Source organism: Lepeophtheirus salmonis, chromosome 3 (assembly GCF_016086655.4).
Source record: "Lepeophtheirus salmonis chromosome 3, UVic_Lsal_1.4, whole genome shotgun sequence".
NCBI lineage: Eukaryota > Metazoa > Arthropoda > Copepoda > Siphonostomatoida > Caligidae > Lepeophtheirus > Lepeophtheirus salmonis.
Window position 1 is genome coordinate 45,889,249 of NC_052133.2, and position 19,589 is coordinate 45,908,837.

The 19,589-nt window shown below is 29.0% G+C and overlaps 1 protein-coding gene across 1 annotated transcript in view; it reads left to right on the forward strand.

The window, feature by feature from the left end:
• The window catches only part of LOC121115379 (FMRFamide receptor), a 38,593-nt gene extending 33,356 nt beyond the window's left edge, over nucleotides 1-5,237 (forward strand). The window contains exons 3-4 of the mRNA XM_040709600.2: nucleotides 986-1,256; nucleotides 2,233-5,237. Of these exons, the coding sequence (XP_040565534.1) occupies nucleotides 986-1,256; nucleotides 2,233-2,348 (387 nt within the window). The 3' untranslated portion in view covers nucleotides 2,349-5,237. The remainder of the gene's footprint in view (nucleotides 1-985; nucleotides 1,257-2,232) is intronic.
• Nucleotides 5,238-19,589: the final 14,352 nt, after the last annotated feature.

Consider the following 19,589-nt stretch of genomic DNA (forward strand, 5'->3'; position numbering starts at 1 on the left):
TATTCACAAAACATTGAATTTTTATGAATTACATTTCGAAAATACAGAGCTGTTTATAACAAAATAAATTTTTGAGATAAAAAAGTTCAAAAATTCCATTTAAATATTAAATTTTTTGTATAAAATTTTCAAAAATTTGCAGTTGTTTTCAAAAAAACTTGTTTTTTTGAAAATAAATTAAAAATTCATAGCTATTCAAAGATAATTTAATTTTTGGAAAATATTTCAGTTATTAAATTTTTTAGAAAATAAATTTGTAGAATTTACTTTGTGGGTAAAAAAGGAAGAATTAAATTTTTCGGAAATTTGGATAATTGGGGTGGGGCCCCTGAGCTGGGTTGGGTTTTTAGAATCTTTAGAATCCACGTATCCCTATTTTGGATTTCCATAGCTCCACCCCACCCCTATCTAAAAATAAATTATAAGTCAAAGGTTGAGGGCCAAATTGTCAATAATCAAAAATTAAAAATATTTGTGTTATTGTTCATGTGTCATCCTTGAAGTATACTATTTAATGTTAATAGTTCAAAAAAAGAGAAATTGAAACTGTTGAAATGAATTTGTTAGACCCATTTTTTTGTAAAAATTGGAAAACAGCATTATTCGTAATGAAAGAATGGAGTTAAGACCATTTGGCTCTCAACCCACAAAGTGATGAACGATCTAAATTTTTGGGAGGTGGGTGTTGTATCATTATAAAGTTCTCAACCGACCCAAACCCAAACGCTATGTTCATCTTTTGTCTCGTGTCATTGTTAAGGATGGGTTTTTGTAAAGAAAATTACGTCGCACTTTACTAAAGTCTTATCTCTAGTAATTTTTTTGTACTGTAGCTTCTTGCTCCTTGTAGGCAGTGACTACGACAAGAGTTTCATTTATGTAATATGTAGGTATATATACAAATTAATTTTGAGTGAAGTAAGGAAATGTCCTCACTTGATATTTTTTATCCTATATCTAATATACAATGTTCTAATTTTATTAGACAAGATCTGATAGCACATCTGAAGAAAGTCCCAAGACATCCCATAAGACTGCAAAACCATCCCGTATATGCCATGTTCTTCTTTGGATCTCAATCGTATTTATAATTTGTCAATCTGTTAAAATCATTCCGGATTTGTATGAAGTTCTTTATTGTCAAAACAATGAGGTAGATTGTGAACAAAATAAAACCATGGACGCCATCATTTCCCTCTCCCATCTTCTACTCACGATCAACTCCTCCACTAATTTCATTATCTACATAATGAAAGGTTAGTAAAGGGTAGTGTTATTGAAGTAGAAAAAATGTATCTTTATAAATAAAAAAAGGATAAAATTATATTAAAATAAATTATTTTTACTCTTGAGTTTGTTTACCGCCGATTTGTAATATTCACTGCTACAAAATTTCACCATGCGAAGATAACAAATATACTTATATAAATTAAGAAGAGTTTATACTTCTTTACTTGACTTTAATAAGAACATAATTACAGTCCTTATAATTTAACGTATGAAGTTGTGGAATGTTTTATGATGATTAAAACCATTAATTAGTGAGATATTAATATTTTTTGTTTAAGAATTTCAATAAACAAATTAATTGAAAGCACATAATTTCAATATAATAGTCACATTTATGAGCTTTAGATTTATATTTTCAAATGTTACAAAAAAACACTGATCAGAAGAATTATTAGCTGTGCTCTAAAAAAATCACTCCACGACTTCATTTATAATAAACTAAAAGCAAAGTTAGTTACTACGCACAAAAAAAACTAAATTAATGATAAAAAAAGATTTTTTTTGTGTTAATGACGATAATTTTTTCAAAAATTCAAAAAAATTCCTGAAAATAAAAAATATTTAAAAAAAATCAGTGTTTACTATGGCACCATATTCTAAAAATTTGATATAGTGTGTTTAAAGATCTATAAATTGTTGGAATTTTAGCAATCCTAAATTTCTTATAAAGATATAGTTAATTGGTTAACAACAAAATATATTTTTTAAAGTGTTATTTCCTATTTTGAAGATTCACGTATCATGATAAGCTATGATGATACATCAAAAAGTTACCATACTTTTATAACAAATATACTTTTGTGTCTTTCCTAATTCTTATATATGACACCTCTATTGAATACATAAAAGTGTAAATGAAAGCAAAACCAGAAATATGTGTCATAAATATTTTTATAAGACTAAATATATGACAAAATAATATTTCTTTTTATTTCTTTCAAGGTCAAAGTTTTAAGAAAGAGTTTTTGTCTATTTTCAAGAAGTCTCAACCCAAAAACAATAGATATGTACGAAATCATACCACTTATTCAAGAGGATTGGAAGAAGCCGTTGTGTAAAAAAGGTGCATTTCTTGATATCTTAGAGATATGCAAATATAAGTACATCTTTTGAGCAACAAATAAAAAAAAAAACACAACATTATTAAAAGTATTTTTTCAATCATTTACCTGACTGTACACACAATTCTTCTAACTATCTATTTGTATGTAATATGCTGAGACGTCGATTTAGCTTAGGGAGTATATTTTATTTGTAGTTACTTCTTACCTACAAGGAAGTGTATCTAGATACCGAGTCGTCCATTAAAATCTAAACACTTGAAATTTTTTAATGTCAACATGATATAATTTTTTAATTAACATTATAAATTCAACAAAATTTATAATATAAATAGATGTGTGTCTGAGATATCATAATCATGAATGTAGCAACCCTATGCGGCAAAGAGGGCGTCCCAGGGGGGGGCGGAAGGCCTGGCACCCGCTGCACATGTAGTCCTCTGTTATGTCATCCTAGTGCTCGCTGACAGTAGCCTTGAAGGCCTCGGTATTTGGATGATAGACACTGCATGTCTTCCCCTTGACATGCACTCAAAAGGTGTAGTGGAGGTGTTTGGCATCAGGGCTATAGGCGGGGGGGGGGGATATAAGTGTCAAAATATAGTTTAAAAGAACTCAAATGACCCTTTCTATATAGTTTTATAACGAAGGTTTCTTTTATTGCTGATGTCGAAAGTTGCCTCTTCAATGCACCTCATGAATTGGCCTGGGCTGTTTTATTGAACTCATTCTGGTCATGTTTTGCCTTTTTGACAGAGGCCTTCTTTCCATCCCACGTTCCGGACTTACTGATGACAGAGACAGTAGTTCTGGAGACGCCCAACTGCATAAAGTGCACGAATAAAAATTCGTCAATCACGTGCAAGTTTCATTTCCTCAACTTGTATGTAAGCTAGAGAGCTCAGGTTTTTTTTTGTAACTAATCTTTATGCTTGAATATAATATATAAATATGAATTAATTTCAATGACTATTGATTTAGTAAAGGCTGAGATTTCAATGGACAACCCGGTATATCAGAGATGTCAAAGGGACTGGGGCAAAGATAAATCTACAGGGGCTTTTTGATTCTTTAAATCGATTAAAAAAATTAATGTAAGGTTTCCATATTTTTCTCAACTAACCAAAATATCATCTTTTTGATAAGTTTTGTACATATTTTATTGAATAACTATTTATTTACTTTCTTAAAATGACCTTTCTTTGTTATTAAAGGGCGTTTCTTTTTCATTATTTATTACAGTCCCTTTCGTAATAATATATTTTCGGTGTGTAATTTTCTTCACCGTGGGCCCCAATCGAGAGCCAATTCTGAGCCTCTGGCTCTTCCCCTTCCCCCCTAACAACTGCACCCATGGTCTGACCAGTCTACTTTTCATATTATAATCGACGTCTCTATTAATATAAATGTTATTAATATATAGAGGAATAACTGTCAAGGGGAATATCGAAGCTGCTCTAAAACTATTAAAACAAAATGATTTTTGTCGTACTAGTAAATATATATCATTGTATAAAAAATGTATTTAGTTATGTGTATAATGTTTTTAATTATAATGATTCAGGGATAACCCTTTTGCGTAATGAATTAAAATGATTCTGTTCCAAAGTTATTTTGTATAATATTAATTTATTAGTATCTACTCCAGTTTTCAAAAGAGAAATTTATCTTTATCTGTTGGATAAAAATTTAGAAGGCAAATTGTATTTTTTTTAACCATTCAAATAAATCAACTTAGTTAGTATATATATATTTTAACGACACGGGTAAAGCAAAATAGTATTTAATATTATTTATTAAGTTTTTTTTTAAAGAAAAAAAAATATGAATTTTTAATCCCAAATAAAAAATTAAAAATCACCCATAACACTCAGTATGTTCAGACTAGGATGTGACCGATAAATGTTTGAAAGTGACCAATTATAGACAGTTTGATAATAATTGATCATTTTCAACTAAAATTTGTAAATCATAAAATCTACTAAATGTTGTCAAGATAGAAATATTTTCGTAGTTTGACGTCATTTTCTGCAAAAAATAATTTTAATTTTTTGTCCAATCATTACTATGAATATGGATTTAACTTTTTTTCAAATAACCATGATGAGTCTACAAATTTATAGAGGAAAATAATCAATATAGTCTCAAAATATTGATAGATGAGCTGCCTTAATAATAATATATTTGCTGGGTATTCAATAGTGATGTGCCACTTCCTAAAAAAAATCCTGATGCCGATGCAATTCTAGTAAAAATCCCCAATTAAGATTCAAGGTTTTTTAATATTTAAAAAAATAAATAGGATTATATGTATTCTTTTTTCTGGGAGGGGGCCTTAGTTTTTGGAATTTTTCGAAAAAAATCCAAAAAATGAGAATGTTTTCAGAAATAAATTTGAAAAATCAAAATTTTGAAAAAAATTTCAAATATTAAATTTTTTATTAAAAAACAAAAATTCCTAAAACTAAGGGCCTCTTTTTTTTAACTTAAAAAAGTAATAAATAGTTTATTTCCAGTAATAAGTTAAAATCGGGATCGCAAATCAAATATTATTTCCTCGATGCTGATCCTGATTCCAATTAATTGTCACATCACTATTATTCATGGCGGCTAAGTTTGGAGGGTCAATTAATTGGTCCTTTATCCTAAATTCATATCGGTGAGGTCCTAGCAATCTTGTACATTTCACCTACATTCTCTAAGAAAAAAAAAGAATGAGTAATTTTGCATGAACTCCGCATTTGCTTCTGGAACAATCCCTATAAAGCTTTCTGTTAACAATGAATGTTTATTCATATATTTGTAATAATTCTTTAGTTTTTCATTGATGTTTATTGTCTATTTATATATTTCAAGAAATTTTAAAATAAAAACAAGAAAAAATTATTTATTTAAGTCATTCATTTCAAACATAGCTAATGAAATTTATTTTGGCATGTTTGAGCATTGGTAGAGTCCAGACAAACCAGGGAAACAGTAAAAGTTACTGCTTAGTCCAAGTTTCCTTTGCTGTAACAGTTCTAAATTTAAAAACTGGATATGAACACTTACTGTTATTACACGCTTAAAAGAGGTGGTCATTAGACCAGATTTACTTGTATTTATTATAGTATAATTACTTGCTGGGACGATTTAAAAAAAAATCCCATTACCGATTCCAATGCGATTCTTGTAAAAATTAGCGATGGTATTTCCGATTCTTTAATATTTTAAATAATAGTTAAAAATACCATGTTCATATATTTTATCTGTATTTTAGGGGTGGGGGCGGAGCTTGGTTATAACAAATTATTTGTGGAAAAAAATTTTAAAACTTAAATTTCATATATCAAAAAAATTTCATATATGCAATTTGATGTTGAATTTTTCTTTTCAAAAATGTACAACTATTCACAAAAAGTTAGTTATTTTGATTTTTTTGTTCAAAAAATACATTTTTAGTAAGAAAAATTCAAAAATCAACAGTTGTTCACAAAAATTACTATTTTTAACAAAAATTTCCAAATCCACAGCTCTTCACAAAAATTAAATTTGTTTGAAGACAAATTTCCAAAACTCACAATTGTTTACACAAATAAAATTTTTTGGGAAAAATGGCTAATATTTATTTATTTGAGAAATATATTCCAAATTTTAAAATTTTTGGAAAAAAAAATGATGCAAAATTACAATAATATATAGTTATTCACAGAAAGTTAATTTTTTCTGAAAAAAATTTCAAAACAAAATTAAATTTCAAATATTACAGTTTCTAGTAATAAGTAAACATTCCTTAATTTTATTTTTTTGATGAGGGGGGGGGGGCTTATTTGTTCATTACTTTGAATGTAACAATAAATATTGGAATACCAGTAATAAATAGTGAAAAATAAGAATATGAATCGCAAATTTAACATTATTTGTTCCAAATCCTATCAATCGTCCAAATCACAAATTATTACAACCATAGGAATTGCAAATTCTACTATGTAAGTATTTGCAATATAAATTGAATACCATAAGCTTATATATCTGGTGACTAAGTTACAGTACCTATGAATTCCCCGTTACTTCCCTTCAAATTTAAACACGAGTAATTTCCTGGGGTGTCAAATGTGTAAATGAAGAATAGTTGTAAGCCACAATAAAGTAACATTGTGTATTAAATTTATTGTAACAAAAACATGTATCAAGAAATATTGGGAAAAAAGTAATTTAGTATTTTTGGCTTTATTTCAATGCTTTATACGAAGTGTTACAATCATCATATTTAAGCCAAGTATGCCTCGACCTATATGATAACTTTTTTCCTACGAGTATCCAACATTATCCTCCAAACAATTTTCACGGGCTTCTATTGAGGCCAAATTTCTACCACCAAGCGATTTGCCATAGATAGGAAAAGTTGGTAGTCACTTGGTGCCAGTTTCGGAGTGTAGGGGGGGATAAGAACCCCCCATTCGAGCTCCTGGAGCTTCTAGCGTATCATCAAAGATGTGTGCAGCCTGACGTTATCTTAGTGAAACACGATTCTTCTCCTATTACAGTTTCTTTTTGTATCCAACCTTCAGCAAATGGTTCAAAATCATTTTATGATGGAAATTCAGCTCCTTGGCGATGCTACGACTACTAACATGACAGTCTAGTCCCATATTATCCCTGATTTGATCGACATTTTTGACGACGAGCGTGCCAGTGCATGGCGCATCATTTACCTCCACTACACCAGAACAAAATAGTTCAAATTACGGTTGTGCAACACGAACTGAAATAGTATTTGCCCCTTATACATTGTAAATTTTCTTGGTCACTTTCGACGTGTTTTTCCCTTTCATCTGTAAAAATGTAAAATATACTCGTATCTCATGTATATATATATATATATATTAGATACTATATGTAATACTCGACGCATGATAATTCACGACTGAACTAACCAAGCACGATACTGTCAGAAAGTATTTGTAGTGTTTATTACCCCCATATCAAAATGAAAAAAGGTATGCAAGCCATAATAAAGGTCAAACTGTGTATTAGATGTACAAAAACATGTTTCAAAAACAGAGTCTCCTCCACAATTAATTATAAATTAAATAGTACAAAATTAGTTATCTAGAGTGGTATTGTTCTGATGACCAATTTTTATTGATTATGTTATTAATCCCTTCAATTTTCATTACAGTTGTCTGCAAAGTATTTGTATTGAATTATATCAAAACGTTATGTAAACGTTAATTAAATCTTGCATATTTTCATTTTTCGGCGGAAAAATGATAAAAAATGAGATTTTTATTTAGACCCTTATAATTTATTCATAAGACATAGTGATGAGGAATATCATGGCTTATACTATAGAAAAATATTAAATGTATAATTTTAGAAAATATATATTTGAAAAAAATATCTATGTATTATAAATAAGAATAAGCGACTAAAGAAAATTGTCTTTTTTCATCATTTTTCAGCCTAAAAATTGAAATATATCGAGTTCAGATCAAGATATAGAATCAATAAAAACACTTTTTAATTATAAAAGAAAAACTATTAGATAAGTTTTATTACTTTTAATTTTGGGATTGTTTTAATGGTAAAAAATGACTCTAAACGAGATTAGTCCCAAATTACAGAATTTAGAATTCAGATAACTGAGAAAAAAACTGCAGTCAGTTTTGAGTTTCTGCGCTTAAAAAAAAAAAAAAAAAAAAAAAAAAAAATCGTTTATGGCTTGAATTCATTTGTACCAAATGAGTGTTCCCCTGCGTTATTTAGTATTAATATCGGTATTTATTACCGATGGTTGGTACTTTCTCAACGTGGCCCAACGTAGTGCACCTCAGAAAAATTATATTAAATGTCAAATTACAGCTAAAAGATATTGTTTAAAACTTATAAAAAGTCACTTTTTAATATATCTTCTACAAAATTATTAACTGAAAATCTTTTCATTATTTTACATGCACCGGTATGTCGTTATTATTTCCAACTTTAGATACAAGTGATTAAACTGTGAGAGCTTGAACTATATATTGCAACACATTTGACTTGGAAGTTTATCATCTAAAGAATATATATATATAACATATAAATAACACTGTCAAAAAAACATTATTTAATTTTACATTCAATTGTTGCATTATTTTGATAACAAATACCTTACATTATTAATTAAAGATACTCAATTGATTTTTTGCTTATACCAAATACTATAAAAAAAGTTACAACACTATGAAATAAAAGGTATCTAAATACATTTAATTAAAAATGGCTATAATAGGATATGATGTGAAGATGACTTGGGCTATTGTAATAGAAATGACCCATTCAAAATTTATTTACGTGATCTTTATTTCTTATATTGAAGCATTATTATTGATTATCTTTTATGCAATAAATCATAAATGATGAAAAATTTCTTTTATTAAATGGATGTAGTACGTAAAATATGTACACGTCCATATTTCACAAAAATACTTACCAAGACGCCCTTCTAATCACCTTTGAGATATATTAAAAAATTAATTTAATGTGCGTTTTAGATGTAAAAGTACTAGTCTGATTACATTTTGTAATAAATTAACATTATCCAATTTGTGTGAAAGCTGTTATTCAATCTTGAATTTTTATAATCTAAATACAATTGATGTATATGAACTTCAAAAACAATTCCTATGTCAGATGGAGTGATTATAATAATAATTATACATATATATTATATAATTATTAATTATTGTTGGTTAATCTCTAGAATATAGAATAGGATCTTTTCAATTTTCAATTGCAGTAGCTTTGGCCTTTAAAGTATTTTTTTTAATCACGCTTTTCTAGTATAATTTCTACTCAAAGCCATATTTTGAAATGAAGTAACTATTTTGATGATAATAGAAAGGAAATAAAATTTGATAAAAACATTCCCACATTCAAAAAATAAATTGTTTATTAAGTTATCTTGAATAAAGCTCATCCAAAATGTTTCTACGCATGCCAAAATACATTAAATTAAAAGATCTTGTATGGAAGCTAATATTTTTGCAATTTTTTTAATGAGTAGAAAAAATAGAAAAAAATATTAACTTCTATGTTGAAAATATTTAATAGTCAATTTCGTGTTCTATGGCTTAACCTACAGTAATAAGTATCAGTTTTACCTGAAGGGCTGAAAATGATGTTGCATATTGTAATCCAAAAATGATTGAAAAATAATTTTATGAATGTTTGACACTACATTGTACCTAGATATAAACTTTATCTGACCTTATGTTCAATTGTATTTATTTAATAGTTTAATTTTTTTTTCTTTAGATTGTAAAATTGATATAGTTGTATAAAGTGTCAAAGGAAAAGCTCTTGTATTTAACAAGTCTATTCGTTTTTTTGAGCGTATGGGACTTTAATTTTTTTTCAGAGAACCCTTCAAATTCTTCCATAACCTCTGAATAACTACTTTTCTCCCCGCTTAATCCCTAATTCCTCTAATTCGTACTTAACTATGCAGCCCTATATATCATCTCCACTTGTAACCACTATCCTGATGATGTTCTGGTTCTTGAACTGTAAAGTCTTCCAATAGATCAGCATCAACTTCTTCCCTCATTTTCTGCTAATGTTTCCTTAGGTTGTTCTGGTTCTTAGAATTTTTATCTTCTGTTTGAACAGCATGTCTTTCTTCATTACTTTCCGTTAACTTCAACTCTTCCGACGAAAACCCCTTGATCTTGATCACCTAAAAAAAGCGTGTTAGTTTGTAAATATGCATTAGCAACAACCACATCTTCCTTGTTCCCATGCATTGCTAGTGGATAAAGATATTTCTGGCAATAGTTTGCTTAACAGCGTTTGCATAATCCCAAATTTTGATCATTGAATTATTGCACTAATTTTTAGAGGGATCAAAGAAAAAAAACTGACATTGTAGTTTGACTCCTTTAAATCGAAGTTTTACAAGTCGTACCTGAAAAGGAACTATCTGTGATAGTCAGACGATATCACCCTTAACTACAATGTTATAGACAAATTTCTTTATAACCTATGTATTTCATCTCCACTGATTAATAAATAAGATTTTTTTTTCGAGTAGTGCTCAACCACTCCTCCAAATTGTTTAAGCAATTTAACTGCATCCAACTAGTCTATTCTTTTGAAAGTATTAACCAATGTTACCTTCACTTACTTCTAAGACTGACTTTATCTATGACTTTTAATCTTTTGTTATAACTGTGAATAATTAGTTATTGACGATATTACAAAGGTCTAAAAAAAAGAGGTTTTTCCATAATCAATCCGGTTCCAATTAGAGGGCTTGAAGAAACGGCACCAATTTAATCCTGTTGTATAACATCAAATCTCATAACATCAATTTTATCCCTTTAGCAACAGTTATTTGCTTTCAAAGAATTTTGCAAATTTGGAATTATGATAATTAATTTAGAAAAACGTTTTTGTGTATATTAGAAAATAATTGACCAGGCTTCAAAAATTGTATTAATAAAAACTTAGAAACTAATTGCCAATTTTTATTTTAGACGGCAAATGCACACTCTTTACTTATCCAATGTATGATAAAACTGGCTTTACTTCTAAAAAAACCCTTTAATATTTATTTGATAAGTTGTGTAAGATGAAGAGTGTGGACAAATAATCCAGAGATTACTTTAGTACGCTCCCTGAATAGTCTGAGGGACTGAGGGAGAAAATAAGAATAGGTGAAATATTTGGTATCAAGGCTTGGGCTTGAGCGCCTTCTCCTGCCTCCTATTGCACGACCGGATGGCCTTCGTTCCTTTTATTTTCCCCCATCTGATTCCTTTTACGTATATTTATGTAAAAATGTGTAAAATCTATATTTAAAAAAAAATATTTTAATGACTTTAAATAATATCTGGAAATTGTTTTTTATGAAACTATAAAATATTGGAATTAAATTTGTCCCTTTATATTCTCGCCTCTACAGTGCGCTAGGTAAAATCATGGACTTTCTGATAACGAATAGATAGGCTAAAATTTTCTAAGGATGAAAAGGATTACAACATTTAAGCTTTATCACTGAAAACTTCATTGATATATATTTTTATTTTGCAAAGTGATTTTCTTTGGAGGCTACCATGGCCTCCAAAGTGGGCCTAAAGGAGTCGTAGTACTTTTTGATGGTTGCCTCGGACATGCCAAACACTGTAGCTCAACGGCTGCCCTGAGGTAATCCAAATTTCGTGGAGGTGTAGAACATGCTTTCTTTTCGACTACGCTCCATATAGCATTGTCGAGGGAGGAACTGTCTGGGGAGGAAGGTGGGCAGATTGACTCATAATACTTTAACCAAGTCAACAATTTCTGGCCTCTCTTGACCCAATTGACATTGGTTGCTTTTGAAACCATTTGCCGATGTCGTACATCAGAAGCTCTGCCAAAATTCCTCTTATCCCTCCTCATTTGGCTGGAATTCTGGTGATCGCAGTGGCCACATCCTTCGTGATCCCAATTTTTCGGCATTTACTATTGCCAGGGGATCTATCAAGTCCTAACCTGAAGTCAAAATGCATTTAATCTTGTAAACAAGGCTCTAGAACATCTTTCCATCTTCATGATCTTCTCTATACTCACTTGGGCATTGAGCAAATCAGACCCCTTCCCCTTTGCGCCTCTATACTGGCAGTTTAAAAAAATATATATTTATTAACCGTAATATCCCCTAAAAAAATTATCATTTGATAACGCAACCATGCATTTTGAAATATTCACCCCTAAGTAATTCAGATTGATTTAAAGTCAAGTCCTCGATTTTACCTCCTAGAACAATACAATGAAGCCACGTTCACGCCGATACTCCTTCTACAGCTTGATTGCCACGTATAATAAAAAGGAAGTTATTTTTTTTTTTAATTTTAGAAAAATCTTTACCAGCTAGGTTTTGTGTTGACGGACCAAGTATTTCATAAATTAATTTCCATTTTATTATGTATACTTTGACACAACTCAGTTGTCCTTGAACAATGTAAAATAATATTTAGACATGTTTTTCTGAATACGATAGATTTTTGAGGAAGAACTTATATTTTTATAGACAGTAATGTTATTTGGTTGTCAATAGGGAATATCAGTGACAAATTTATTGACTCTCTCACTCGATACCATGGTCCTTTTCTTATATATTGTGTATTAAATGCAGTCACACTCATTATAGGAAGCAATGAGTAAATACAATTTATGGAGCAAATTGTTAATCCTCTTATATATAGTATGGACCTTAAATACTGTAACAAATCTTCTAGCTTATATCTCTCATAGAAGTTTCAAGATATTGTAAAAATTTCATTCTTGTATATGTGATCAATCGTCAACAAAGTTTCTTAACAGCATTTTTTGTGATCCTTCATTTAAGAGCAAACATGAAGTTGCCGTCCAACTTCACGGCTTCGAAAAGAACGACCCCAAGATGTTTAAGCCCTTTAAAGTTTTGAAGATTAATAGAATCAGATACAAGAGACAAATATTGTCCTCGAAGTGGTTGTTTACGAATAGCACGGACTAAAAAGTACATCAAAGTCAAACGAGAGAGGATTTGGCGAAATCCAAAGAAAAACCTCTGTAAAATGACCATGGAGCTAGACAATTATGAACAAACTTTTTGAAGAAGGACCTGAAGATATTCCCTTACCTTTATCTGAAGAGACAGCTCCTATCGGTCAAAATCAAAGAAAAGAGACTTAGCTAAAGCAAGAAACTTATCAGTCTGTTGAAGTTGGGCATGGCTCTCAACATGATCTTTAGTGAAACTCACAAAATGATCTGATTTTGCCTATAAAAGGATCTGATGCACCCTGTAGAATCTATGGGACGTAAAAATCATAGTTAGTATTTGCCCTTGAGTCAAAATTAACAGCTTAGAGTTCATAAACACCATCCTGGAGAAAGGTCTTCTTCTTCTATATGCGAATTCCCATTCCATAGACGATAACTTTTAACAAGATAGTGATCCTTCTAATATCTCCAATATAACACAGGGGTTGTGCAAGAATAATCTCCTTAGCTTATGGAGCCGTTACTTTTTTATTTTTCAAAGCTGGTATCATTATTCTTTTATTCTTGAGGATAGAACATTTAAATAATAAGGTCGTTAGTTCATAGATAATGAAGTATGGTAATGCTAAAGATTGCTTGGTCCGAGCTATTCCTTGGCTTAAAAAAATGACATCCTTAGAAATGGGATAACATTTATCCTTAGACAGAGAGGGAATGAAAAAAAAAATGTCAGTTGTACATTTTTTTTTGTACATACATGTAAATATATTAAGATATTAGATTATGTATATCTTATATATTAATTTGTCAAATGGGGGGCCTTTAAGTCTATTGCTGGTCTTTCCTTTTTTGCTTTGTTGGTAACAGTCTAGGTAACCTTAAAACAGTGAATTTATAAAAGCTGTCTGGTTTATAAACCATACGTTGCATAATAATTTATGTAACGGCTGGTAATGATACAAACATAATATCGTTTTTATAAGTAACAAAACTCTTATCTGGAAAGTGGATATTGCCACTTAGTGCCTTTACACGCTAAAATTAAGTCACCGTTATACAAGGTTTGACTATTTATAATTATTAAAGATTTATATAGAAAGTAAATCAATAATATGATAGACATTACAAGGATATTTCCATCTCTGCTGAGGATAAACAGTCCAGGGAAGTATTTGAAAGTTTTATTTAATTTTATTAAACACAGTAAAAGCTCAATGTATGCCTCCTTAATATTCTTCAACAAATTTATGTATAAAAATATGTTGAGAAAATAATTATTCTCGGCTGTAAAGAAAATCAATAAAGATTTTTTTTTAAAGTCATAAAAGAAATCAAACAAAAAATTATTATCCGAAAATAATGTCATTTACATATTTTAAATATTAAGAGAAATTTTTTTTGGTTACTGTTTTTCTATGTAAAAACCAATATATATACGAATATATGTATATGCATTTTAAAATCCATTTTCAACATTTAATCTATCGATCTAACTCTTAACTTCAAACTCCTACGAACCTGGAAAGGGGCATTGTATTTTTATCAGCAGACGTTTTTCTTTAATTTTAGAGAATGGAGCTTGTAAGTATGAAGTGCATGAGTTAATAAATAATGGAAAGTAACAAGGAGGATTGGTTGTGGGGTTAAAAAGGGTTAGTCCTTGCTGTATTCAGAGTATAATATAAAATTGATGGATTAAAAACGGCTCAATGGACAACACTCTCGGGTAAATTTATTCTTTTGAACTCAATGTGCGTAGATCCACGCCTTGGTCATTCCTAGAGAAAGAAATATACTTTATGTAAAGGGGTTTCATACTAGATTCCTAGGTCAGTTGGAGTAAATGTAATAGTATAATGTTTACTTATATTTAATCAATGCAGCTCCATCTGATCAATTAAAGGAACATTCAAAAAACGACCATGCCCTTGCTAGATACTGAGTTGGATTTATAAACATTTCCTTCCTCTCACGGCTAATTGTAGTCATGACAAGTAAGCTGCTCATTTTCTTTTTTGCAACTGGTAGTTCATATTTTATACAATTCTAACAATAAAGGTAAAAACTACTTCTCGATAGTCATGTAAACAGGAAAGGCAGAAATGTGGGGAAAAAACGTTTACTTTTACTTTACTTTGAACTCACTTTGAAAAACATCTATTACAATTTTTCATAGAAAAACCTTTCAAAACATTTTTTCTGTACAAGATTTAATGCCTTTTTTCTGTTTTTTATTGTAAAAAAAATCGCCTTGGATATCTTAAATAAAAAATTTGCAGATTGAGTTTTTATTTTTACATAATTTTAATGTTTCTGCTTCATTTTTCAGCATAAAGAAAACACTTTTATATAAATAAATAATATTATAATACAGTGTTTAATTTTTTTTTCTTCAATATTTAATTATACTTTGTGCTTAACTTGCGAAAAAAATCAAGGACTTGAAGATGTGAGCAAATACACATTGACTCGACTTGGACTTGCAGTAAAAATACTTTATCTTACATCTGGAAATCACTGATAAAAATGTGACTTTCCCTTGATTCCCTTGATATTACTTGACATAAATTCCCAAAGAGTTGCGATGTAGACTCGAAAATCGAGGAACAATTGAAAGCTTCTTTGTAGTAAAGGCAAAAGAGCCTAAACACTATAATATAACTATGGACTTTAAATTAAATCAAAATAAATTTGAGGACTCAAACTGAACAAAATAAAATATATAATGGCTCGAAAAGAACTTGATTAAAATATTCATTGACTTGTAAATGTGACCAAAGACTTGAAAATCTACTTAGACTTCTAGTATAAGGCTTTTCACCCAAATTTGATTTTGAAGTTGACTTGAAGTCAGATATTTATACCAGCATACATTATTTATTTATTGATTTCTTCCAATATGTAAGGTTTCTGAAGAAACACATATTATACGGCAGGGACGATAGTCACGGCATGCTTTAAGATATTATTCCTATACTTTTAACAATTTAACAAATAATAATTCATTTTTGTGCATTTTCATTGTATACATGAAATAATACTTAATAATTTAATATGCAAATTTGATTCTTTGTGGCATCGCGCGTCCACTTACACTATTTTTATGGAAATGACGTCGTAAATAATTTATTTTCAATTATAACCAGGGCTGCGGAGTCGGTACCTTAAAATGTTCCAATTGTCTACCTATTGACTTTTTTTGTATAATATATGCATTTTTTTATAAAATGACATTTAATTATTCAATTTATATTTAATTGAATGACATTTTTTAGACAAAAATATTTACTATATTGTAATGACCTTTTTATACGACATATCTTAATTAAATCAGAATTTTTTTTTCCCTATTCGGTGTTAAATAAAATAACATAATTCACCCAACAGTAAAATTGGGTGATCCATATTTGAAAATATGCTGTATGGTTATTAATATAGTTGTACTTGTCCTTAATAGAAAACTTTAAATCGGTACTGTCCAACTTTTTGTCCTGTACATTAGGGTAGAGCTTATTTTTCAAATTTGAGAAATGTTGAGCTCTGACGGACTTAAATTTTTTCTCTTATTCTAAAAATATCGTATATCAATTTTGAACGGTTTTGAAAAATATTTACAGGTAGCTTAACGGCTTTAATGTTTTGAAATTTTATGATTTTTGACAAAAATAAGTATTTTGACCTGAATATCAAATAAGCCCTTGGTGTTACAAGAAATCTTGAAAAGCAAGTAATTTAGTTTAATCAAATTTAAATCCAAAATATTTTATTATTTTTTTACTAGTATTTGGTGCTAATTGGTCAAAAAGAAGAAAGGCAACTATAAATTACATTTTTTGCTATATGTTTATCGGTCTGATCGTAAAAGAAATGATATCCCTATTTACAATTTATGTGTCCCAAATTATTCGAAATGGTGAGTTTATTATTTGAAGTAGATAGAACAGGTTATATTAGGATACAGTAGATCTTTTTTCGACCTTTTTGCCGACCTTTTTCGTATAAAGATACTTTATAAGCTATATCCATTTAATAAATCGTAATTGAGGTATTAATAAATACAAATTGTAAATATATTGAACTTTTTCTGGCCTTTACTTGATACAAAAAGTTTTCATATTCAAATTTTAATCAATAAATTAAGTAATTGAACTTTATTTTATTTTAGACTGAGATAACTTTTCTAAGCATTGCTAATTAGTTCAAATTTTTCATGAAGTTTGTCGATCTATTTTTCATAACAAATATTATTTTAATGCATTTGGAGAGCTAATCTTAGCATGCTAAAAAACCTCTTTTATATTCTTCCATGTGCTTGAACATTGGATGTATTTTTTACGGAGGTTCCTCCTTGGATTTCACCAAAATCTATCTCTATGTCCCATAGATTGTACAGGGTGCATCAGATCCTTTTATAAGCAAAATCAGATCATTTTGTGAGTTTCACTAAAGATCATGTTGAGAGCCATGCCCAACTTCAACAGACTGATAAGTTTCTTGCTTTAGCTAAGTCTCTTTTCTTTGATTTTGACCGATAGGAGCTGTCTCTTCCGATAAAGGTAAGGGAATATCTTCAGGTCCTTCTTCACAAGTTTGTTCATAATTGTCTAGCTCCATGGTCATTTTACGGAGGTTTTTCTTTGGATTTCGCCAAATCCCCTCTCGTTTGACTTTGATGTACTTCTTAGTCCGTGCTATTTGTAAACAACCACTTCGAGGACAATATTTGTCTCTTGTATCTGTATTCGGTGCATTTAATAAGATTATATTAATCTTCAAAACTTTAAAGGGCTTAAACATCTTGGGGTTGTTCTTTTCCAAGCCGTGAAGTTGGACGACAACTTTATGTTTGCATTCCTTGCTCTTAAATGAAAGATCACATATTGTGATTTAATTTTATGTGTGTGTAATAAATATATTTGAAAAATTCGGTACATTCTGTAATTTCATTTAAAAAATAAAACTCTCCATTCCTTAAAATTTAAGAATAGAGATTTATACACATTTTTTTTGTTGCTTTTTTTAAGTGTGTAATAAAAATAAAAATACTAAATTGGCAAAAGTGAACATATGGTTCACATTAAACATCGTTTTTTTCCTTATAAAACACAACATTTATAATTTAAAAAAAGAATTATGTTACAGTTAAAACCATTGAACATTTAAATTTTATTTAATACCCTTCATTAAAACTTTAACTAATTTTAAATTAAACAATTCGTGCATGGCACTAAATAAAAAAAAGTGATTATATATAGATTCCAAGTTTTTTTAAATATCTGAATTTGAAAGCTTTTTTATGAACAAGTTGGGGATTTTAAATTTCGAAAATTTAAGAATAATGCCTATTAAATTGTATTTCCCAAAACTAATTCAGCTATTCAAAAATATTTTGTTCCTATATTTAAAGGTTGTTGCGATATACAATAAAGGTAACAATGTATATTACAATTTTATCAATGCTAAATGTATGATTCTTAATTAAACCTTTTTTATTAGTTCAAACTTCACAACACAAAGTCAAACCTTTTCTTTGGTTCTAAATAATTTCGAAAACTGACATGAGGTGAGACACCTACTTTCATCCAAAGTGTTGGATTACTATGGTTGCTATACCAATATATTTGTATTCTTTCAGGTACCAATATTGATAACGATATTTTTATACTTTTCGGTACTTTTTTGACTAATAGTAAAAAGATAAAATGCTATTCAAGTCAATTTACATACTTTAAAAAAATTCTTTTGAAAGTTGGGGAACAGCTCCAAAATTTTATGACCTAAAAAAGAACAAAACATAGTTCATAAGGAGATTACGCCATTGGTAGTCTAATATTTTTATTTCAATACCTATTTAGTGTAGTAAAGTTTCATATGTGTCAATATTCTAGTACCACTAATATATCGTAATAGTCGAAAAATCCTAGTTTTTATAAAAAAGCAATAAGCGAATACATTTCTAATAAGGGGAAATAAAATAAAATTTTAAAAGTAGAGGTTTCAGATCCAAGAGTCTCTAAAAACATAGGAAAGACTGTATTTATTAAGGCATTGTCCCATTGAAATGGAAATTTATATAATGTTTTGTTGTCAGTCGTTGATTTTTTGGAAAATTTGTTTATTAGTATTCTGAACGTTAATTGATAAAATTTCTCTTAAAGCTGTCAACAATTCCCCCACTTTATTGGAGAAAAGTCCTATAACTGTAAATAATTAACCAAATGATTTAACAACTTTTTTTTTCTATTTTGGAGGAAAGATTGTGAGACAAAATAAAAATCACGTCGTGCTATCGGATTTGAACTCTGAGTAGATAAACGTTAGTGCCGAAAATCGACATACAAAATTGTAGTCTAGGTGGCTATAGTTGGGCTCCTTAGTGCCTACAAAATCAAAAAAAAATATTTGTGAATAATAAATTATAACATTATTATTATTTGTTATTGGAAAGAATCCCATTCAATATTATGACGAAAATCAAAAATAACTTCATTGATATCGTCAAGACCAACAAAATTCTAAAATTCAACAAAAAGCACGTTATTTAAATTTATACATATTGATACAAACATAAATGAAATTTTTATTGAATAAGTAAAAATGGATTTTATGTTAATTTGATTGTTTAAAATCTTCGTTTAAACATGTTAAAATGATCAAATGGTTTACATATAATAGACTTATTACATTTATTTTCAAACAAGTTTTTGAATTGTGGTTATGCAAAGATAATTCTCATTTTACCAATAA